The sequence below is a fragment of the Eretmochelys imbricata genome, chromosome 7 (assembly GCF_965152235.1).
Source record: "Eretmochelys imbricata isolate rEreImb1 chromosome 7, rEreImb1.hap1, whole genome shotgun sequence".
Classification (NCBI taxonomy): domain Eukaryota; kingdom Metazoa; phylum Chordata; order Testudines; family Cheloniidae; genus Eretmochelys; species Eretmochelys imbricata.
Genome location: NC_135578.1, coordinates 54,626,350 through 54,650,592, shown reverse-complemented (window position 1 = coordinate 54,650,592; position 24,243 = coordinate 54,626,350). Strand labels below are relative to the sequence as shown.

Here is a 24,243-nt window from a genome sequence, read left to right as displayed (position 1 = left end):
TGCTTTTAGCAGTAGAGGTTGGGATCTCCTACTCAGGAAAGCGTACACCTTTTGTCTGTCATCCCCCTATCCCGTAACCCTCTGGACTGCAAAGCCCCTTCAGCTCCTGACTGTTACTGACCAGATGTGCCCAGCTGGTGCTAAGTAACCCTTCCCTCCAACCCGAGAGACGTGGCTGAAACCTCTCAGCCTGCCAGCCAAAGGGGGCAGTTGCACCGTCTCTGACCACCACCGGCACAGTGACACAGACTTTCCTGCTGAGCCGGCCCCAGAGCAGGCCCGCTGGATACAGGGCCCCTGTCTTTCATGTGCCTTTGTGCTAATTGGACCTTTGTCCTGCCATGTTGGGGGAGGGGTGAGTGCATGTCTTCCGTGTCTGTATGCTTGTGGATGATGGCCCTAGGCACTAAGGGCCCTTGCCTGTCCCCAGAGGAGCCACACTATGTGCTGCAGCCTTGCGAGCTCCCTGCGCTGCCTAGCCTGGGTCCTGTACTTGAGGGGCTCCCTCTGGAGGGCAGAAGGTCGCTAATTCCCTGCCCGGACTGTCCAGGGGGTAGCCAGCCATTGTGAGCCATGGTGGCGGCTTTGGTGGTTGGTTGTTGGGGCTCTTGCTTTAGGCCACCAAACAACAAAGATGGACACAGATCTTGGGTGCTGCCAACCTGGGCCGTGATTAGCGTGCCAGCCTGAAGGGGAAGTGTTCAGAGTCCCATGACTGCCCCACCCAAACGGGGAGATTGCTTGCCTGGCATTTCTTGGGCATTTCTGGAAGCAGAGCATTCACAGCCTAGCTTAGCAGCTCCGAGCTGTGCATGCAGCAGTTGCTTCAGCTATCGAAATAGGAATCCAAGTCAGACAGGCAGAGGGACTTGTTATGTTGTTATGGCAACTACAGTAATTAGCTCACGGGAAGAGCAAGGCACGGAATAGGGGCGTGAGCGTGCGTGAAGGCCACACACTTGGAAGAGACGGGCAGGGTGCAGGGCTGGTGTCACTTGGTGGGGAAAATGTGGAAGGATATCCCCTGTCCCACAAGGGGCACTGGCTTTCTTCTGCGAGGCTGGTGGAGACCAAGCCTCTTTGAGGCTTTTACAGATGATTAACACCCAGTTTTGTTAGCACCCTCTGGTTCCTGTGCCACCCCACGCTGGGCATGTGGCGTGGATCCCAAGGTAATGGTGAAGTAGTCCCAAGTGCTCTCTGCCCTATGGGGGCCAGCCCCCTGAGGTAATTTGACTCCCTCCCGAGTGTGTTTTGGCCTCCAGAGGCATTTCCCTTCCCGTGAGTGCTAGGGATGCTCGGACTCCGACGTGAGAGCTTTCCCCTCAGACTTAGTATAAGAAATAACCTCTTCAGGTGGGCTCTGGGATCCATCCTCTGTGCTCCTTGTCCAGGGGGCACAGTCACAGGTGACCCTCCTCTTCCCTTTCAGCACCGGGCATGTGCTCACCTTGTGACACACAGGGCTCACTAACTTTGTGCCATGACCTCCCTCCAATGAATGTGGAAACGCATTGAGCAGTGAAGACAAATGATCCAGTCTCTGGGGATCTCTCTCCTTCCGTGTCCTGTTCCCCGCAGCATTGGGAGAGCGGCTTTTGTGTTCCCAGAAGTGCCCTGCGGGAGCTGTGAGCAAACAGTATGCCAGGCATTTACCTCTTGAAACGTGTGGGTTGCAGCTCCTCTTGGCTGCCCTGCCCTGTTGGCGGTGGCTGCTTTGGTGGCTTGGTGCCACTCGAATGGGCTGTGTCTGTGTGCTGCAGCGTTTCTCCCACCTGTCTGCCTGGGAAGGTGTTTCATGCACCTTTTGATCTGTGGAGACCCTATGCCGGGGTGTGCACTGGTGGGTGCTTTCTCCTCCCTATGTCTCCTCACTGTTGCCCCTGGATCTCATCATCCAGCCTGTGTGTATTGCTACAGGCCAGCTCTTCCCTTCCACCTTCAAGAAGGGAGCTTGTCCTACGCCACAGCAGTGGGGTCAGGGGGTCTTGCAAATGGGATCCAGGTGTCTGGCACATGGAGAATCTGGCATTTTCCTGGGAGGTGGGGGCAGGTTGGCACTGTGCCCATCAGGAGATGTTGGGGAGTGGGGTACCTAAGTGTTGCAGGGATCCCCTGGCCCTGGTGTGTATGTACTAGTTCGCAGAAGTGTCATGTGAGGTCTCTAATGAAAACCTGCGTCAAGAGGCATGTGGGCATGGTATGTAAGAAGGGGTGTGTGTGTCTCTGTCTGTTGGCCTTAAGAACATAATTTCCTTGTAGTTAAAGGCAGGTCAGTCAAAGGCAGCATGCCTTGAGGCCTACTTCTCCAACACACTTATCTCCCTGGGGGACCACTGTGTATTGTGTGTCTCACAATAGAAGTCTATTAGCATACTGAGTCAAATGCTAATGAAGAGCTTGTGGGGACTTCAGAAGAAAATTGACAGGAAGAGGTAAATAGCGTGTGGTTTTCAGGTGAAGCTCAAATGTCTGGTCTGGTTTGTCCTGTCTGGGGGTGAACAAGACTCCATAGACTCCTTCACCAGGACGTGAGCAGTGGGTTGGCTTCTTGAGAAAGAGCTCTCAGCCAGGCTTGGCTGAAAATGCTCGGAAGAACTTTGGGCGAGAGACTTCTTTAGACAGGGGGATAACTTGTCCCCTGAGCTTAGGCCACAGAAAGCTTGTTATGATTTTGTTTTATATGTGACCCTTTGTCTCCAATAGTTCTGTTTGCTATCATGACCCCGTGGTCTCTGTTAAATAAACTTGTACTTGCTTTCTCTATAAACAAGTCTGAGTGATGTGTGTTGAGCAAAGCTGTGTTCGAAGGGGAGCGAATAGGCAGCAATGTCCTATTCATTGGGGAACAGCAGGCCTGGTAATTCTGTGAGCGTCCAGTGGAGCAGGGGCTGGACAGCACAGGGGACGCTTGGAGAGATCGGGGCGTGCCTGATGCTAGCCTGGAGAGAGAGCGAGGCCTGGAGGGGAATGCTTGTGTGGCCAGTAGCTGCTAGTGGTGTCAGGGAACTGACCCTGGGCAGCACAGGCAAGGTTCTCTCATGCTAAGAACAGGTAGTAGCAAGATGACTCCCCACCTTGGGTACCTGCGGGGAGTATCACACCTACTATCTCCTCAGCTCCCATCTATGCATTTCTGGCCTAAAGAAAGAACAGGAGGACTTGTGGCACCTTAGAGATTAACAAATTTATTTGAGCATAAACTTTCGTGAGCTACAGCCCACTTCATCAGATGCATGCAGTGGAAAATACAGTGCGGAGATTTTATATACACAGAGAACGTGAAACAATGGGTGTTACCATATACACTGTAACGAGAGTGATCAGGTAAGGGGAGCTATTACCAGCAGGAGAGGGAAAAAAACCTTTTGTAGTGATAATCAAGGTAGGCCATTTCCAGCAGTTGACAAGAATGTGTGAGGAACAGAGGGGGAGGAGGGGAAATAAACATGGGGAAATAGTTTTACTTTGTGTAATGACACATCCACTCGCAGTCTTTATTCAAGACTAAGTTAATTGTATCCAGTTTGCAAATTAATTCCAATTCAGCAGTCTCTCATTGGAGTCTGTTTTTGAAGTTTTTTTGTTGAAGAATTACCACTTTTAGGTCTGTAATCGAGTGACCAAAGAGATTGAAGTGTTCTCCAACTGGTTTTTGAATGTTATAATTCTTGACGTCTGATTTGTGTCCATTTATTCTTTTACGTAGAGACTGTCCAGTTTGGCCAATGTACATGGCAGAGGGGCATTGCTGACACATGATGGCATATATCACACTGGTAGATGTGCCGGTGAATGAGCCTCTGATAGTGTGGCCGATGTGATTAGGCCCTATGATGATGTTCCCTGAATAGATATGTGGACACAGTTGGCAACGGGCTTTGTTGCAAGGATAGGTTCCTGGGTTAGTGTTTTTGTTGTGTGGTGTGTGGTTGCTAGTGAGTATTTGCTTCGGGTTGGGGGGCTGTCTGTAAGCAAGGACTGGCCTGTCTCCCAAGATCTGAGAGAGTGATGGGTCGTCCTTCAGGATAGGCTGTAGATCCTTGATGATGCGTTGGAGAGGTTTTAGTTGGGGGCTGAAGGTGATGGCTAGTGCCGTTCTGTTATTTTCTTTGTTGGGCCTGTCCTGTAGTAGGTGACTTCTGGGTACTCTTCTGGCTCTGTCAATCTGTTTCTTCACTTCAGCAGGTGGGTATTGTAGTTGTAAACACTCGATAGAGATCTTGTAGGTGTTTGTCTCTGAGGGTTTGGAGCAAATGCAGTTATATCGCAGAGCTTGGCTGTAGACAATGGATTGTGTGGTGTGGTCTGGATGAAAGCTGGAGGCATGTAGGTAGGCATAGTGGTCAGTAGGTTTCCGGTATAGGGTGGTGTTTATGTGACCATCACTTATTAGCACTGTAGTGTCCAGGAAGTGGATCTCTTGTGTGGACTGGTCCAGGCTGAGATTGATGGTGGGATGGAAATTGTTGAAATCATGGTGGAATTCCTCAAGGGCTTCTTTTCCATGGGTCCAGATGATGAAGATGTCATCAATATAGCACAAGTAGAGTAGGGGCATTAGGGGACGAGAGCTGAGGAAGCGTTGTTCAAGTCAGCCATAAAAATGTTGGCATACTGTGGGGCCATGCGGGTACCCATAGCGGTGCCGCTGATTTGAAGGTATACATTGTCCCCAAATGTGCAATAGTTATGGGTGAGGACAAAGTCACAAAGTTCAGCCACCAGGTTTACCGTGACATTATCAGGGATAGTGTTCCTGACGGCTTGTAGTCCATCTTTGTATGGAATGTTGGTGTAGAGGGCTTCTACATCCATAGTGGCTAGGGTGGTGTTTTCAGGAAGATCACCGATGGATTGTAGTTTCCTCAGGAAGTCAGTGGAGTCTCGAAGGTAGCTGGGAGTGCTGGTAGTGTAGGGCCTGAGGAGGGAGTCTACATAGCCAGACAATCCTGCTGTCAGGGTGCCAGTGCCTGAGATGATGGGGCATCCAGGATTTCCAGGTTTATGGATCTTGGGTAGCAGATAGAATGCCCCTGGTCGGAGTTCCAGGGGAGTGTCTGTGAGGATTTGTTCTTGTGCTTTTTCAGGGAGTTTCTTGAGCAGATGGTGTAGTTTCTTTTGGTAACCCTCAGTGGGATCAGAGGGTAATGGCTTGTAGAAAGTGGTGTTGGAGAGCTGCCTAGCAGCCTCTTGTTCATATTCCGACCTATTCATGATGACGACAGCACCTCCTTTGTCAGCCTTTGGGAAAGATCAGCGATGACTGGGGGTGACATGAAGCAAATCTGTCTCCTCCCTGGAGCCTCCTTCCAGTGTTGTTTTTTAATATTAATTTATTCATACAATTAACCCTGACTGCGCTGTCGGTCTTGGTGCTGCAATTCTGCACTGATTGAGGAATTTGACCTCCTTTGTCCCTAGAGGCTCCTGGCAAGTTGCTAGTGTAGCATTCAGCGTCTGTCTGAGAGCCCCAGACGTTAGTTTCTTCCTCCACCTCCAACACAATCACATTGCTTTCCCCCTACTCCCAGCTGCAGAGGATGTTCAGTGTTAAGGTTCCTTCTGGAAGTGGAGAGAAGCAGGGTGCCATGTGCAGAATTCTCCTTCCTGTTTCCAATCCACCTCCCTACCCCATCCTAAAGGAAGAAACCTCCAGTGCATCACCTAGCAAGTTTGCTAAGAGAGGAAACAAAAATATACACATGCGTAAGGATGCGGCTTGTGGCATTGAGGTAGCCGTGTCAGTAGGAAGGCTCAGGGAACACCTTTTTGGATCAATCGCTTGATCAGTCTATCTTTAGGTGCTTTATATCCCCCTCCCCCATTTCCCCTCGCCTTCATTCCTAAAATGCCCACAGTTTTTAATGTATCTATCCTTGCTTACCCCTCTGTGGGTCTGGGAAGTGCTGTGATTGCCACCTTCCATGTGGGAGCCATGGCACAAAAAGAATAGATGACTTGTCCCAGGCTAGTGCCCGAGCCAGTGGACTATCTTTGCTCCCAGCAGCCATCTTGTAAATGGGGCCAAGGAGGTCTTGCTCCTTTCTCTGCATGGTGCAATGTGGCATTCCTATTCGTACAGCTCTCACACCCAACTATGGAAATTGCCTGCTAGCTCTTCTGTTCTGTGGCTTTGTCTTTCCTCAGGCTTTATACTGCTGCGCAGCCCTGTAGTATCTGAGCACTTTTCTTGCATAATTGATAAGCAAAAGTGCAGTCCCTAATGGACTTCATGGAGCCTTTTTGGCTCTTTTCCCTTCTTAAGGTATAAAACAGTGCGAGGGAGGGGTATGCTTAGTTTGTTTTTTGGGAAGGGGTGAATAGAAGAGAGTTGTTATTGTCATACATGTTATGGCAGAAAGGCTTTGTCAGAGAGGAGGGTTTTGCAGCATTTCCTCATGAAACTGCTGTTTGAGAGTGGCAAAAGCAACTTCTTTAGTGCCATATTGGTTTTGTTGTTGCAGATTGTAGCCAGTAGCAGAGGGTACAGTGAAATGAAATCTCACCTTCCTGCCCTCAAATCCCTCTTTGGGTGGAGGGGAGTATGACCACTCGTTGCTCTTGACCAAGCCAGCAGCCGCTTCCCTTCAAAAAACAAAAAATAAAAAAAACACTGTGTGCAGGATTGACATGCTGGTAGTGTCTGATAAGAGGTGGAGGGAAATCCTATGGTTTCCAGAGTCCATTTAAACATGCTGCTCAGTGCCATCAGAGTACTGCATGAGAGACCCTGAAGCTGAGTTTGGTCAGGAGAAGTGGCATCTGCAGTGAGCAGAATTTGCTACTGCTGATTGATTAATAATAACTAAGAGCATATTTTTGATCCCCAACATTATGTAAGAAATTAGGGAACTTGGGGAAGTCTCTGGTTTCAAGTCCAGAGTGATGGAGCTAGGTCTCAGCGAGTTCGTTAAGGGTTCCTGAGAGTGGGAGTTTAAAGTTAAATGGATGAAGAAAAGCATAGAAGACCTAGAGGTGCAGATTAGTCCCTTGCTGCAAAATCTATTTGATGCTAATTTGATTCCCATCTTAAAGTAACATAGAAGTTATCTTAGCAGCTGGCACAAATTGACTGTCTCCTGGATTGGCACAATGGCAGCAACTGAAATGAAATTGCCCTGAGTTTGCTTCCTCTTCTGGACTACTCCCATTCTTTTTCTCAGAAAGGTAATCTAGAATGAAGATGCCGTTCTCCAACAACAACCACAAAATTACATGTTTTTGTCTCGTGCAGGAGGACTGGCAATACCCAGACGGCATTGCTGGGCAGCTCAATTATGTACTCTAGTTGGTACCAGGAAGAGTGAAACACTGGTACAGAACAGAGCTGGAAGATTTCCTTGATTCTTTAATCTTTTGGCTGACTTTGGCTGCCTCCACAGATAGGTAGACAGCATGTGTTTTTTAATTATAACACTTAGGCCATGTCTACACTAGTGTTACGAATTACACCTGGTAGGACACGCATACAACTGCTGCGAATTATACCTTGTAGGACACGCACACAAATGCTACGAATTACACCTGGTAGGACATGCACACGAATGCTGGATCACTCCTCCTGGTGTATAATGTGCTGGCATTTAAACAATGGTGGGCCCCAAACCAAAATGGAGTCACATGTGCTAACTTTTCCTTAACACTAGCATTTATGTCAGCAGAACGTACGTCACTCGGGGTGGTTTTTTTCATACCCCTGAGCAACATAAGTTTTGCCAACATAAGTGCTCGTGTGCACAGCACTATGATGGTGGGAGATGCTCTCCCACCAACATAGCTACCGCCGCTTGTTGAGCTGGTTTTATTATGTCAACGGGAGAGCTCTCCCATCGGCATAACGCAGCTACGCAAGCAATCTTACGGCTGCACAGCTGTATCAGTACAACTGTGCTGCTGTTCGCTTGTAAGTGTAGACATGGCCTTAGTGTGTGTGTGACAGAGTAAGTGTCAGTCTGATCCTGCCCCTTTCTAGCTTCCCTCCAGAGTATTTGGACTTTGAGAGAAGGGGATGGAGTTAGAGCAGTGGATGACGCTTCATATGCAGAAGCTTTACAAAATATATCTAAACTAACTTGGACCATTTTTCATTTGGTTTTTGGCTAAGATGCTGTTCTGGTGTGCCTGCCCGTCTACTGCTGCCCGTAAGGGTGTGAGCACCTGCACCTCTGTTAAAGCGGGTAACATTTCCAGCACCTATAGCCCTTATTGTAATTATTGGTATTATCGTAGTGCCTGAAACAGAGGCTGTGGTAGGTGCCTACATATACTCTTACATGCTTAGCTTTTAGTCACCCCAGTTTTTGACTATTGGCCTTCCTGGAACTTCCACATAGAGCTCACCGTCCATGGCCATCTTTGTAAGTGCGGGTCCCTGACACAATGGGAACTATCTACTGGAGAACAAACTTCTCTTGAGCTTGAGGTTCCTAGTTTGAAGAAAAAAGAGCAATCACTTTCTTTACGAGAGGTGCCATTTGTTTACTGGATTTACTAGAGGCAGTCGCTACAAGGTGTTTTTTCAGTGGTCGCTCACTGTCGTTGCTATGAAGTTGTTTTAGAATGGTGTTTGCTACTTTCTGGAGAAGGTGTGGGAGCAGACACATCTTCCCCCACACACTTCTGATTGGTATAAATCCTGGTTCCATTTCTTGAGGTTACTGGACCCCAGATTCACTCTGGACTCTTTGGGACTTTTAACTGTCATCTCCTCCCCCTCTCTCTAACATGAAAGGAACCAACTTGCTGACAAACTGGCAACTACCAAGAGCTGGGAAATAAGTTTCAAGATGGTCCCGAGCTGAACACTTGGGGGAAAAAAAAAAAAAAAAAAAAAAAAAACCTTGGCTCTTAGATGTTGCTTTGATTTTGAAAGGTTTGGGTTACCTGCCTGGTAGAAAGCTCACACATCATGAGAGAATGGATCTTTATGGTTGTGTTTCTCAGACTAGGAACCAAAAGTCCCTCAATCAGTGAACAATGTTTTTTCTTTATGGTGATATTGCATGTGTGTTCTGACAGTAGTAGGCTTCCTGTTTGTCCCCAGAATCTCCTGCTTTGGTTCCTGTTTGGCATCTTCTTGTAGTTGTATGTTGTATTCCTTTATGATTGCTCTGCAAAATCTCTCCTATTCTTTCTGTCCTCTTAATTTTTATTCTGTTGGCCTGAAAGAATCATCTAATGGCTTAGCTTTAAATGTCGCCTTTCGCTTGTGTTTGTCAAGGGTGGGAATCCTCGTAAGCTGGCATGGTTTTTGTTTGTGCTTTTCCTAGGACTTTCAGTCGAGAGAGCTCTTGGACAAGTGGGTGGGAATGAGAAGTGTGCACATACTCTTAAAATCTCCTGGGTCAGAGTATATCCCTTGGGGGCTGTTGGAAAGTGGTGTTTGCGGTTACAGCTGCCTAAAGCTGTAATGAAGACCCTCCTTGCATCTCCTGGGAGTGAGAGGCGGTCAGAGCATCCACAGTTATGGATGAGGCTATTGGGAGGGGAAGTTGATATTGTGCAGCATATGCATAGCAGGAACGTCATGCTGCCGTAATGCACCTGACAACAAAGAATCTCTTCCTATGTTCCCTACGCCCTCCTCTCAAGTTCTCAAACCTCGGCCCCAGCTCAGTTAGGACTCAGCTCCTTTTTAGGTTTATTGCAGGTTTCCAAATCATTCAGGTCTGCCTTTTGGAGTCAGAATGAAACACAACAGAGTTGCATCTTTTTGTTTGTGTTATATAAACATGCCTGGTTGACAGCTCTAGACTGCTGTGGCTTGCAGATGTCCTGTGCACTGTGTGTCTGTCTGAAAGTATTCTCCTCCAGGCTCTGATGTCCCTGCAAGAAAAAGCTTCCTAATTATAATTCTGATGGGAGGCATTGTGAGCTAGTGGCTGGAGGTGGGACTCCTGGTGTCTGTTCCTAGCTATGACCTTGGGCAATCTTGGGTAAACCTCAGTTTCCTCATCTGTAATATTTACATATTACTTATATGTAATACAAGCCAGCTGTGAAGCTAGATTGAAATGTTCAGAAGACTGAGAACTTCTAACGACTGGGACTGGGGAAATGCGCATTATAGTGGTGCAGGAGTGTCACTGTAGTTAAGGTTGCATCATGACACCTGTTTAAAGACTGACCTTTCTAATTTTTCAAATATTGACATGCTTCGTATGCTTAGTTGGATTTCCTTTAAAGTTGGTGTGCTTCAAGAGGGTGAAGGGTAGGTAGTGACCTAAATTTGGAGTCATTTGAGGCAGGGCTTCCAGAGAATAAGCCCCCAAAAGAATAACCATTTTAAAATAAGTCCCTAGGTGGGACTTTTTGCGAAGTCAGAGACCAAACTGTTGAAGAGCTATGAGTGAAAATGGTCTCAATCTGTTGAGTTTTACGCCCGGGACTGCATGGCACTCACTAAATCTTTGGGGGATCCGAGTTCAGAACAGTACTTAGGAAAATATACACTTTTACAGTGTACATGCACCAGTACAGAAAAGTAGCTAGAGGGTTTCCATTTCTACCATCTTATATGCTTTAAAGCTTGACTCTTGTAAGCGCTCTAAAATCTGAGCGGTTAGTCTAGCTACTTTGAAATTAGGTGTGCCTCATGGGGTTGCTGGCGTAGCATTAGTGATCCAAATTTGGGGTCATTTGACCAAATGGTTCCAGAGTTACAGGCCCACCCCATACTCCCCCTTTCCCCCAAAAAACCCTTTTCAGGGCTGTGAACTCACTCTTCAAGTAACATAACTATGGATAAGTCCATCACAAGCCCCTACCTAGGCCAAAAGGAGTTTTGGATGGTGTGGCTGGAAGACACTACGAGTGTGTTGTGGGTGGCAGTTGTATTTTGACAGAATGTAATCAAAGTCTTTAGGCAGGGGGGAATTAGACATAGTGCTTCCTGGGAGATGAGGTGCATTAGGGGGCAGAGGAATGGGGCACTGGGAGAATAGAGTGAGGGGGTGTGGGGCTGCAGTGAGATAAGGGGGGGTAAATGGGGGTGGATGGTATGGGGGGGGAGAGGCTGGGAGATCAGATGAGAGAGGCATGACCCTTCCCCCCAGCTCTGCCAGTAAATGCCAGTCCCTGTGTGCTGTGCAACTCTGCCAGTGGCTTCCAACCACCTGCGCCCCAAGGCTATGCCACTGCATTATGTAGCTGTCCTTTACTCCAGGCCCTGGAGGTTAGTTGCATTATAGGAAGGGGGAACTAATGGCAATAGAAACGTTTGTGTATCTGGGAGTGAAGACTTCATGGAGGCCTTTCCTGCTTGGGATGTGGGGGCTGGGCACAGGAGAGCAGGCTGGTTGGAGTGGGGAGTGTAACGAATGTGTCACAGATGTGGCTGGGGCTGTGTGCTCAAGTGGGGCTGGTGGGACTCTGCTGATGTTAGGGTGCGAGGGGGAGCGAGCGGTCTGTTAATGGGGCATTGCTGGAAGATGGTGGGGGTCAGGTTACATGCGCAACCTCAACTCAGCTTTTCCTGCTTTACAGAAGTTTGAGTTTTGCTCAGCTCCATGTTCTGCAAGCATGTGGTATGCCACCATGCAACCTTAACTGCACATTAATGTTTGTTTTTGCCACTGAATTATTATTCCTATCAAACGTGACTCTTCCAAGGAATTAGGCTCCTATACACAGCTGATGTCCTATGTGCTGCTACACAGAGAGAAACAAGAAGTCTTTAAAAATCCAGGTTTTCTAGGCTTGATATAACAAACCCAGATGTCTCTTTTCTCTGAGTTATTTCCTTCAAGTGGGCAAAGAAATCTGATCTTACCTCTAGAAGTTAATGTCTACTAAATGAAAATATTTATTTAGCTTAATTTTACTCCATTCCTGGAAATTTCAAATAATTTACTTAAAATTACTGGATGTTTCTCCTGGATGGTCTGCATCAGGATCTCACTAATGAGACTTCCCCATTGTGGTCCTTAATTTCCTCACAGAGATGCTGTTCAAACTCTACTAGAAATCACAAATTAGGAATTTGATACAGCATAAAATATGAGATTAGTATTTCCTTGTATTTTATTTATTTAGCAGCTTAGTTCAAAGCTATTCATGTTCCCAACACCACTGGTTGGAGATTATGAAAAATTGATAGAACAATGTACAGCTGATGTATTTTTGCTATCAGTTCCCAAATCTAATAATTTTGTTTAACCCATTCCCTTTGGTTTTTAATTGAATGTAATATATTTGGAACATACGGGCCAATATTGCCAAGATCTTAAATTCTCTCGGCTCACTCTCTCCTTTTGTCTTCCATACACAGTGCTTCCTGTGTGTGTGTGTGTTTTTCCCCATATGTCTAGCAGATGGTCCATATGTTGTAGCGTGTACAACCACTTTCCTTACGCCCTGGTCTTGTAACAAGTGTCTGTTTTAACTTGACACTTGCGATTAGTCCCATTCATTTGAGTGAGACTACATGTATGTGTAAAGTCTATGAAGCAGAGGGTACGACTTTCTACAATCACTCATGGAAAAAGAAAGGGAGTACTTGTGGCACCTTTGAGACTAAGCAATTTATTTGAGCATAAGCTTTCGTGAGCTACAGCTCACTTCATCGGATGCTGTAGCTCATGAAAGCTTATGCTCAAATAAATTGGTTAGTCTCAAAGGTGCCACAAGTACTCCTTTTCTTTTTGCAAATACAGACTAACATGGCTGTTACTCTGAAACCATTCATGGAAAAGCCCATTCTAGATAGCACATGAAAACTGAAGGGCAAATACAGGTTTTGTATTTGCATTAATAATTTTAACATTTAAATATGTTGTCTTTTTTTAAAACAACCAGTTAGTTAACTATCTGGTTATTAAGCAATGTTTTGCAGAGTAACAGTATTAATAAGGCTTTTTGTTAGCTTGGAGTTGCTCTTTCAGAATAATAACGCTAAGAGAGGTAGTATGATCTAAAATGTACATCTTCCTAATTGCTGAACAAAAATCCAATAACTGAACTTGTTTAAAATCCCACAGTATTCTTGCCAGCAAGTTAAAGAAGTATGGACTGGATGAATGGACTATAAGGTGCATAGAAAGCTGGCTAGATAGTCAGGCTCAACGGGTAGTGATCAATGGCTCCATGTTTAGTTGGCAGCGGGTATCAAGCAGAGTGCCCCAAGGGTTGGTTCTGGGTCCGGTTTTGTTCAATATCTTCATTAATGATCTGGAGGATGGCGTGGACTGCACCCTCAGCAAGTTTGCAGATGACACTAAACTGGGAGGAGTGGTAGATACGCTGGAGGGTAGGGATAGGATACAGAGGGACCTAGACAAATTAGAGGATTGGGCCAAAAGAAATCTGATGAGGTTCAACAAGGACAAGTGCAGAGTCCTGCACTTAGGACGGAAGAATCCCATGCACCGCTGCAGACTAGGGACCGAATGGCTAGGCAGCAGTTCTGCAGAAAAGGACCTACGGGTTACAGTGGATGAGAAGCTGGATATGAGTCAACTGTGTGCCCTTGTTGCCAAGAAGTCTAACAGCATTTTGGGCTGTATAAGTAGGGGCATTGCCAGCAGATCGAGGGATGTGATTGTTCCCCTCTATTTGACATTAGTGAGGCCTCATCTGGAGTACTGTGTCCAGTTTTGGGCCCCACACTACAAGAAGGATGTGGAAAAATTGGAAAGCATCCAGCGGAGGGCAACAAAAATGATTAGGGGTCTGGAACACATGACTTATGAGGAGAGGCTGAGGGAACTGGGATTGTTTAGTCTGCAGAAGAGAAGAATGAGGGGGGGATTAGACAGCTGTTTTCAACTACCTGAAAGGGGGTTCCAAAGAGGATGGATCTAGATTGTTCTCAGTGGTAGTAGATGACAGAACGAGGAGTAACGGTCTCAAGTTGCAGTGGGGGAGGTTTAGGTTGGATATTAGGAAAAACTTTCTCACTAGGAGGGTGATGAAGCACTGGAATGCGTTACCTAGAGAAGTGGTGGAATCTCCTTCCTTTGACGTTTTTAAGGTCAGGCTTGACAAAGCCCTGGCTGGGATGATTTAGTTGGGGATCGGCCCTGCTTTGAGCAGGGGGTTGGACTAGATGACCTCCTGAGGTCCAATCCAACCCTGATATTCTATGATTCTATGAAAGGCAGCCTGGCAGAGGGATCTCAGTATTCACCGTCCTAATGTGCACATTAAGTATAAATAAGTTTTGCCCTTCAGTTTTCAGGTACGTGCAAAAAAATTTTTGTGTTAATCATAATATTACTCAACACCAAATTTTGTATAATTTCTGCTTCACCACAAGTAGTCTATCTAGAATGGGCTTTTCCATCAGTGATTGTATAAAGTTGTGCTCTCTGCTTCACGGATTGTGGAGTAGTCCAAAAATCATAAGATTTTGGTTTATGGCTGGAAAACATTTCAGCTGACTTAGAAAGATATTGTAGAGAATACTCTACTTTAGCTTTGTGAGGTATTAGCAATCATTTGGGAGGCGACTCTTTAATTTAGCAAAAAAGACATAATGAGATCCAATGGTTGGAAAGCTAGACAAATTCAGACTAGATATTAAGGGCAAATTTTTAGCAGTGAGGATAATTAATATTTGGAACAACCTAGCTAGGGCTGTGATGGATTCTCCATCACTTGAAGTCTTTACATTGTGACTGGATCTCTTCTTAGATCAGAAGTTATGGAGGTTAGACCAGATGATTGCAGTGGTCCTTACTGGCTGTAGAATATGAATTCCTCCAACCCAAGTCAGGATGTGTTGCTTCATTTGTTATTAGCTGCAGAATTTACAAATTCCTGGAGATTTGGGTATGGGGGAAGGAATGTTTCCTCGCTCGACAGATGGTGTGTGAAAATCTGTGAAGTTTGATCCATGGGAAAAGTGACTGGCCTTCTGAACTGTTGGTAAGACAGATATTTGAACACATGGCTGCCTTTCGTCACTCCTGCTGAAGCTACATGTCTTACAAACATCTCTCCTTGGCTTCTTAGGATTCTATGAATGCACTATTAGTTTAGTTTTTTTCTTACTTCCTTGGTTTTATGTAATCTTGCTTTATTTGTGACCACAATAAACAAGCCAGTAAAAATTGGAAAGAGCATTAGGAAAAGATGCAATAGGAGGCCACGCTGTATTACAGGGCATAAGGTTAGACTAGATGGGACCAAGCAGGCCTCTTCACCTCTGATCTCTGGTCAGAGATTGAGTGTACTGTGTGTGGCAAGGAAGAGGGGTTTAAAAGGACCGTCTCATCTGGTGGGGCCCTTCTCGAGTCAAGAGTTGAAGGGCGCTCTGCTGTCACCTGGAATCAGATCCGTGATCCTCCAAAGTTCATGTGAGTCAACCTTTCTGTGTTTGCTTGCTGCCCTGCAGGCTGAACAAGGCTCTTGCTGTTGGGGGCTGGAGCAGCTGCATGTGGTCAGGAGGTGCCTTCCCTCTTGGAGCTGTGCTGGAGTTGGCCTGTTTGGTTACCCTGGAGACAGAGCATTGTGGAACGCTTTCCTCGGACCAGAAATAGTTTGCTGTACCTTGTGACTGCAGCGCTCTCCTCCTTCCCTGGTCTGGGGCCAGCCCTTGTGTGTGCTGGGAGATGAGGGTGTCGGGCCATGGCCCCAAGTCACAAGCTCTGGTGTGGGTGGGGTCACGGTCACCAGCCTGGTCCCCTGCTCCTGCCCCCTGCAGTAACAGTGTTAGGTTTCAGGGGAGTAATTGCACTTGATTTCTGTCCCCCCTGGTGTTTCAGTGGTCATGTCATATCTGTTGAGGCTGTGACGCTGTAAGCTGGCTGCCAGGGCCCAGCAGCTGAGTAGCACGTAGTGCACTCCTACCTCTCTCTCCCTTCTCCTTTGCTCAGCTGTTTGGCCTTTGGCTTCCCCGTGTCCCTACACTTCACAATAGGTTCTCTACAGGCGTCACTTGTTCACAAGGGCAGCGCGATCCATGTGGGCAGCAGGGCCTCCTGATCTGTAAGTGCTGCCATGTGGAGTTGGGAGGCCCTGGGTGGAAGGGGGAAGAGTTTATCTTAATCTCTGGCCACTGAGATGAGGCTGATAGGAAAGGGTGCCTGGTGCTCTACTCACTTATGGTTCGAATGGCATCAGGCACTCAACAGGCGCAATGGGAGTGTGGGGCCTTCTCTGGAGAGAGCCTGCAGGTCTGGAGTGCTCCGCCTTTAGTGTGTCACAGCCTCTCCGTCTCATCCCCTGGGGGAGGCAGTAATCTGTCTCAGATCCCTTTGCTGCTTGTGGCCATGATTTTAGGCCAGTACAGTCTCTGGCCATTTGGGCCCTGTTGCTCTCTGGAAATATTCTGCTTTCAGTTCCTTCTTTTTCAGGTGCAGTCAGGCTGTGATACTATGCACTGCTGCAAGGCATTCTTGGTAGAGTTACACAGAACTTGGGAGTCTCTTTTTGGGAGGGCCTTGCATCAATATTTTTATTTCGTGTTTTCTCCTGAGGTCCCACGCATTGCTGTGGGGGTACAAGTGTGTCTACAGTCCACCCACCCATCACAATTTCACATACCTTTGATGCAAAGCTATATTGTGGCTTAAATTTGTTCTAACCCCAGCCTTCCAAGGGCAGAGCTTACAGGGCAATCTGGAAGCAGCAGGTTACTTTCCAGCTGCTTTGCACAACGTTTGCTCTGAGGGATACCGCTACAGGCAGAAGCCAAGCCACTCCTTTTTCAGCAATGCAGCAAAAGACAGGGGCACTGCACCATCTCCCCACCAAGGCTTTGAGAGTACGGGGCTCCTCCAGGCATTCCTCCTTCTTGCTCCTTATTTTGGGATGATTCTGGAACGGAACAGTGAAAACATAACTGCTAGGACTAGGAAGGAGGGAAGGGTAAGAAAAAGATCCTCCCCCCTCCCCAGTGGCAGCAGAGGAGGAAGTGAGCATCTCTCAACCCGTAAAGTCAGGATATTTGCTACACTGGAGCAATGAGAAAGTGAAGACAAAAACCCTGCTGGTCCTGGGCTGCTGCTCCCATCCCAAGAGTGAGCTATTGTGCGCGGCGCCTTGCTGTGCTCTCCCTGTGGTGCAGCTGTGTTGTTACTTGAGGCTTTCAGGTGCAAGAGGCAGGGTGGTGAAGCCTCGTGAGGAGCCTGTCAATTAAAGCATGGTTTCATTCCTGCCACTGACCACACCATGTAGTCCAGCCAGCCAGCCAGGCCCCTGCCGCTCATGCGGCAGTGTTATTCCCAGAGAGAGGGCCAGGGTGGACACACATTTTCAACTCAGCCTGATGGAGGTCCAGAAAGGAGGAAGTGTAGGAGGTGGAGAGGGGGTCAGTGCCAGTTTCCTCCACCTTCCCCTTGTGTTGGTAGGTGGGGAAGAAGGACATTGCTAACTTCTCTGTTTCTGGGGGTCTGCACCCCTGGGAGAGCTGGGGTTTAGCAGCTGTTAAAGTTCCGGCTCTTTCGTGCCCTCTCTGTGAAGCTTTGCTCTCCCCTCACACCCTCAGGTGTGCAGGGCAGGGGTGGGCGAGGGGAAGATGAGGATGGGGAGAGCCAAGGCTCAATCAGGGAATTACACCTCCTTTCTCTTGGCTCCTCAGTGACTGAAAAAACCCTCTGTTCCTTGGCTAAGATGGGCAGAGCCCCTGCAGCTCCCTTCCCTGCTTCCATATGTGTTAAACGTTAGGGGCAGAGAAGCCTTTTCCCCTCACCTTGATATTTTTTCTTTTAATCCAGATGACAGCCCTGCTTGAACTGACATTGCCTGTCTGTTGCAATAAATATGCTTAGCACTTAGCAAGCACTTCTTGAGTGCTTGATCAGCATTCCACCACAGAGCCCATGCACCGGCCCTGAATGCAACTGGCAGTGCTCCCCGCTCTGGTCCTCCGGCCCACGTGATGGCTGTGCATTACTGTAACTCGATTTATCTTCTTGTCTCCTCTGATAGTTCCTTTTGCACTGAGATCTGGCAGAACTCATTTCACATGAGTGTTCCCAGGTATCTACTCACACGCCCCTCCTTGAAAAGAGGGCCAGTCTCAGCCATTGAACTCAAGTTGGTATTTCACATCTGTGGCAGAGACGAGCCCAAAGCATTCCACCCCTGCACTACTTGCTTTAAAGGCAACTTGGGAAAACCAACCCAGCAATGACCGTGGCGGGCGGGATGTCATCCACAGCCTTCACTATGTGCAGATGCGTTGCCCCATGCAGCCTTGCCCCGTGACAGTTGTGAGTTCCTGGGAGACTACTGCATTCCAGCCATTTCTAGTCTGTCTCAGCCTTCTGCTGAACAGCCGATTCACTGTCTCCCTATGCCATCGGATCTAAACAAAAGTCTAGTTTTCAGTTTGCCAGCTTACACCCTCTTTCTTGCTTTCTTTCCAGATCACCAGAAACTGGAACGTGAGGCCCGAATCTGCCGACTTTTAAAACATCCAAATATTGGTAAGTACCCTTGTGGGGGGGTGGCTAGTGCTTGCTAGACTGTTCCTGGGAATAGATGGTGAATGCTCGCTGCTAGCCTGCCCAATTCTGGCCTTATTTGCCAGTGAAGCCTCATCACTTATTCCTTCTTTCTGCAGTCCCTGAATGCAGAGCCATTCCAGTCCCTGCTGTGATGCTGGAGATAGAACCCTGAACCTCCTGGCTTAGGTTCACGCGCATGGTGCTCCATGCCGTGCACCAAACTGTCCCAGATCCGGCTCTGTAGCCTTTTTGTTTGGCATTCTGCACCTGGAGCGGGCTGCTGTATTCACCCCACTTCCACCTCTTGGCGCTTCTTCCGTACACTACTGTAAAGGCTGCATTCAGTGAGATCCCCAAGTTTGATGCACAGTGGGCTAAGCTGTCAGCTCTCTCACCACAGCAGTCACTAGCTCTAGGAACAAAAGAGCTGATGCTTTGTTTCTGTTCTTGAAAGTGTTTTGTCTTCTGCTGAGTATGGCTCACACACGGTTGGTTTCCATGGTTATCCTGCATGCAGGTTTATTTTCTTTCTCTCAGTGAAATGGGGAGATGGAGAGAGAATTGCCCGCTTTGAAGGCTTTAGTGACAGGCTAAAAATAAGTGGTGCAGTCACGGGGACAGCTTTGACTTGAATTACAAGGAGGGGGAAAAAATAACTCAACTTCTAACAAAAAAAACACGTTATTTACTAAACTGCGGAAACAGGAACGGGATTGTTTTGCCTTCTAAAGCTCCATGGAAGTTTGCCCGTCAGTCCCTCTCCAGTGAAATTTGCCATTGGTTGCTAGAAACTGTCTTGAGCAAAAACTTTGAACCCTATTCATTGCTTTTATTAATGTATTTTATTGTGATCTAAAGAAGCGTTGGAGCCTACCTCGGAACTAATCTGAGGTGGTTGTGTTTCTCTGGGGCAGAATGTGGAATAACACCTTCAAGCAGATCTCTAATATTGTTCCTGTAGAGCCATAGGGAAGGCTTACCTTTGTCACAACTGCCCTAGGGGACGACATGGATTTTCTTTCACACAAGTATCCACGGTGGTGGTATCATGCCCCCCAACCCACCCAAATATTTATAAAAAGTGAATTGGAGCCATGGTACCAGGTTTGACAGCGCCAAAGACTAACCACTATAGCCTCAGAACAGGGACTGCCTGGGAAGCATCTGCACAAGCCTCCCCCAGGCTGCTGCACCAGGGTGCTTCCATCCTGACCTGGATAGAGCAGCTCTGGCCATAGTTCAGGCTGCATGACCCAGCCAGTCCATGGCCTCTTCGCTGATACTGCTAACAGAGACAACAGGATGGCCCTTGTTGGGACATGGACATTTATGTCTTAATTTAGATTTATATGATCACTAAAAAAGTTCTTGTCCAAACCTTTGGGTGCCCATGGCATTTTCTGAGAATACAGAAATAAAAGGCAGCAAGTTTCCCAAAAAGGAAGAGGAGGGGGAAGGTCCCCATCACTAGGTGCAGCTTCTTTCCTTCATGATACAAGTCCCCACTCCCTTCCTAAAGGCCAAGGAAAGGAGGTGGCCCTTGCAGTGTGTTCTGAAGGCCAACAGGTATAGGCTGTTTCAGACCGAGGGAGGTAGTGAGTGAATTCCATTATTCAGGGCCCCTCATCCAAAATGCGCTGCCAGCAGCCTTCAAACAGAGGCTGCTCCAACTCTGCTGACTGTGGCAGTATGGCATAGGCAACAGGTAGGGGGGCGGGGGGTGAGGAGAGAGAAAGAGGGTCCCTCAGATAGACTGATCCCAAGTTACGTGGGGCCTAATCAGCCTAAACAATTTATCCACTCTGAACTGGTGTCACAAACCACTTCAGAGCAAGGCAGCGATTAGTTAAGGATATTCTAAATCTAACACAACTTTTTTCAAAGTCTGTTGTTCCATAGATTAACTGATGCATTTCCCATTTATCAATTGACAGTTGTTTGATACAGTAATCGTAATTCTGGTTTCTTGAGTATAAATGTGTGTGGATGAATAGGGAAGTGTGTAACATTGATTTATGGTGAAAGTATGTACGTATGTGGAGTGGCCTTCGTGGCTGATCAATGTACATCTATTCCTGTTTTTTGTTATTACTGAGTGTAGTATTCATTTTGGGTCAGAGTTCAGGTGGTTGTGCTGCACTAGTCATTTCTTCTCTCTCCTTGATCAGTGGGACGTATTTCAGCACCTCTTCAAAATCAGTAGCTCACTCTGGGTATCCAAAATTCAAGGCAACTTTCAAAACAGGCATCCAAAATGCGATACATGTCACTAGTGACAAGTTTGAACAAGCTTTGTTTAGAGCTTTATCACAGGTAAACCCTGAGCTTCCATACTGTCAGGAAAAACCCATCAGGAAACGAATGGAGCAGAAGCTCAGCAGCAAAGAGCCAGATTAGTGAGACCAAACTCAGCAGGGCCATCTTAGTACAAAAGCAGCCAAATCAGGGCACCCACTCACAGTTAATACTTGCAGCAGGCTTGGGACTGTACATGCCTGAGCCCATCTGTGCATGTCTCTAGAATGCCACCAGCCTGAGGAAATATCTTGGGGAGTTCAGGAGGACTTTTACCCAGAGGGTTTAAAACGTGATCCTTGATCCTGTCTTCCCATCCCACTTTTTTAAGTGATTAGTCTCTGTGAATAAGTTAATCCATGGATCTCTTGCATAGTAATGCAGTAAGCTTCAGTGGCTCATTTTGGTAGCTAATGTCCAAACTTTTGGTGACCCACAGTATTTTTGTACTGAGAATCATGTAGGAGAAATGGCCATCAAGGTTGTCTCAATATCTTTCTCCTAGTGTGAATTTTTCTTCTTTTTCCTCTCTCCTTCTTTAAATTAATCCATACATCTCTTCTCTTGTCAAGCTTTTAGCGGATTGTAAGGCTGCACTCAAGGACAGAAACACTCTACAAGCAGAGCTGGCTGCATATGGAAACTGACCAGGATCACAGAAACCTAGTCAGTTTCTCTCCAGTTTGATCCATGAGTGAGGTACTTCAGCTGGTATTGGGTGTGTCCCATTCTTGTAATCAATTACCTGGTATAGTGACCTTCACCACACCTAGTGGGAAGATACTAATGGCCAGTGGCCAGCAGTCTTTCGGCAGAGGATTTCTTGTCCTAGAAAGAACTTTTTATTTTTAAAGACAACTAGCAGTTATAGAATTAATTTGAAGACCCCAAATAACTAGGGACAGGGTACATTCAGTATACCCCCAGCTTTAAATCCAAGACAGTTGGACCTTCCTGGGCTTAAAGGTTTCTGCTTGTTACACTGCCCCAATATGCACGGTGCTGGTGACATTGCACCACCACCAAACAGTTCTGCAGATTGGAGCCTGCATATAAAGAAGTGGGTTAAGTCGTCAACTTTTTGTTTGGAAACGCCATTCTGACAAGTACTGTGATACTGTGGTGAGCTGAAGCAGGCTATTACAAAGTGAAGGTTTTAAAGTTGGATGTATGTTTGCTGTCCCTCTTCTGGTTATTTGGAGCATGCAACACACCTTTGTTGGCTTTGCAAGTGATCTGTTGGGTCTGAAAAGGCCAGCTCTGGTGTGGTAACTCCAGAGTGTAAATCCATGCCCACAGCATATGTCAATCGTGTACCAAAAATGGCTAAAATAAAGGTTATTTTGGGTATAAAACAATTGTGGGGAGTGCAGATGGTGTGTCTATTTCTATTATATTTCTCTTGCTCTTACTTTTTGTGCTGTGACCACCTGTCATTTCTCTGAAAACGCTACCACCAAATCTCAGCACTTGTTATGGACTACTGCTGTATAATTGGTAGTTCTCTTGCTGTGTCTGTGGCTACACACTGGGACCGAGGTAACCTCAGCAGTATACGGCTTCAGGGGGGCTGAGTTTTTGGTCCAGTTATTCTGCAGTCCAGAGACATTGTCAGCCTCTGGAGGGAAGAGACTGATGTTGAGGCAACTTCCAGAAAGTCTTGCTTTCCAAAGGCAAATTGCTCTAATGCAGTGTATCGAGCGCTGTCAACTGGCTGCCATCCAAATGTGTCTGGCTTTTTGTTACCATCCATTTGTTACCATCCATTGTTGTTTTCAGTGGGGAAGGAGCGACGTCCTCTGGGATTTCCTTCCCCAGCCCTTCAGTTTCCGTTGGGTGTAGCCTTGCTGGGGCAGGAAGACTCTCTGAAGTCTATCCACACTGCTTTATGCATCAGAGGGGCTGAATGCTTTGTCTGTAGTATTCTGGAGTTCCTTCGCAAACTCAGATTCCCACTTCACCTGCATAGCCCATTGCTCTGTGCTGGCCAGGAGTGGCAGTTAAGTGCAGTCAAATGGGAGGGGGATTAATTGGTGACCAATCTATCTTCATCCTTTGTTTCAAAGGGAAAGCAAATCTGACTGACTCATAATGAGAGCAAGGAAATACACAAGAGAGGGCCTGGTCCAGTGAAAACTCCCATGGAGATCAATGAGAGCCTTGCCTCCGCAGGGGATGTTGGATTTCTTCTTTCGCTGTCTGATCTGCCATTCAGACAGATCTCGAAAGCTTTGCAGAGCTGTGTCTGCATCAAAGGCTCACAAAGCCCTTTCACTTCTTTGAAAACCAGAGACAAGTTTTTTAACTTAATGGGAGGGGCAACCAAATGCTATCTCCTGCTGTGAGTTGCAGAACCAGGTCTCCCTCACTGGAGTTCTAGCCAGTCTCTTCAGGAGGGATATTTAGGCTCTGCTCCCTTCTCATCACTGAACATCGTGTGACTGCCTAGATACTTTTTTAAAAACAAAAACAAAAAAAAAACCACCCTTCTTGTTTAACACAACGCTCAGCTGTCAAACCAGACGTGGAGTTAATCCAGGTGTGAAGTTCATTCTGAGGCTACGACTACACTAGCACTTTGGTCGGCAAAACTTTGTCGGGTGTGAAAAAACTCCCACCTCCCCCGACCAACATAAGTTTCACCGACAAAAGCGCTGGTGTGGACAACGCTGTGTTGGCAGGAGACCCTCTCCCGCCGACATAGCTGCTGCCGCTCATTGGGATGCTGTAATTTTGCTGACGAGAGAGCTCTCTCCCATCAGCATAGAGCAGCTACCCAGGAGACTATACAGTCGCGCAGCCGCAGTAAGGTCCGTAGTGTAGACATAGCCTAAGAGAGCCCACTAATTCAGGCACTGTCTATACTCTGTTCCGGGGGGGAGGGATTTCAGCCATTTTCTACCCTTGCTAACAGCAGTGCAGCTCTCTGAGGTCAGGATGCCCTAGTGTATGAGATGCAGATTTGGGGTCCTGGGTGCAGACAAGGCTTCAGGGGGTCACCAGAAGCGTTGTGTTGCTCAGGGCAGGTTTCAGCTTCCTGATGCTAAATGTGGCCTTGCCCACTAGCACTCCTTAAAGCTACAATGGTGGGAAATTTTTTGAAAGTGCTACCCCAGAGATCAAGGGCTCCTAGAATCTGATGTATCCACCCCTGGACTATTTATAGACTGCTGTCATGTCCTCCCCTCCTTAGACGGTGCTTAGTCAAACCACACAAATTTAGCAGGCTCCCCAGGACTCCCATGCTTATCCAACCCCCCTCCCCTTCTTCCCCGTCCCCTGACTGCCCCCCGGGACCCTCCATCCCTTATCCAACGCCCCGGCCCCCTTACCATGCCACTCAGAGCAGCATGTCTAGCAGCCGCACCGCCCAGCCGGAGCCAGACGCGCTGCTCGGCAGGAGCACGCAACCCTGCCACCCAGAGCCCCACTCAGCAGGAGCAGCGGGCTAGAGCGCTGCTCGTGCGGCGGTGTAACTGCAGGGGAGGGGTAATAGCGGGGGAGGCGGCGGGGACTAGCCTCCCCAGCCAAGAGCTCAGGGGCTGAGCAGGAT

At 47.4% G+C, this 24,243-nt stretch overlaps 1 protein-coding gene across 10 annotated transcripts in view; it reads left to right on the top strand.

Moving 5' to 3' along the window:
• CAMK2G (calcium/calmodulin dependent protein kinase II gamma) overlaps positions 1-24,243 on the top strand; it is a 174,066-nt gene that overhangs the window by 57,895 nt on the left and 91,928 nt on the right. For all 10 annotated transcript variants that reach the window (XM_077822052.1, XM_077822049.1, XM_077822050.1 and 7 more), the window contains exon 3: positions 18,315-18,374. In XM_077822052.1, coding sequence (XP_077678178.1) covers positions 18,315-18,374 — 60 coding nt within the window. The remainder of the gene's footprint in view (positions 1-18,314; positions 18,375-24,243) is intronic.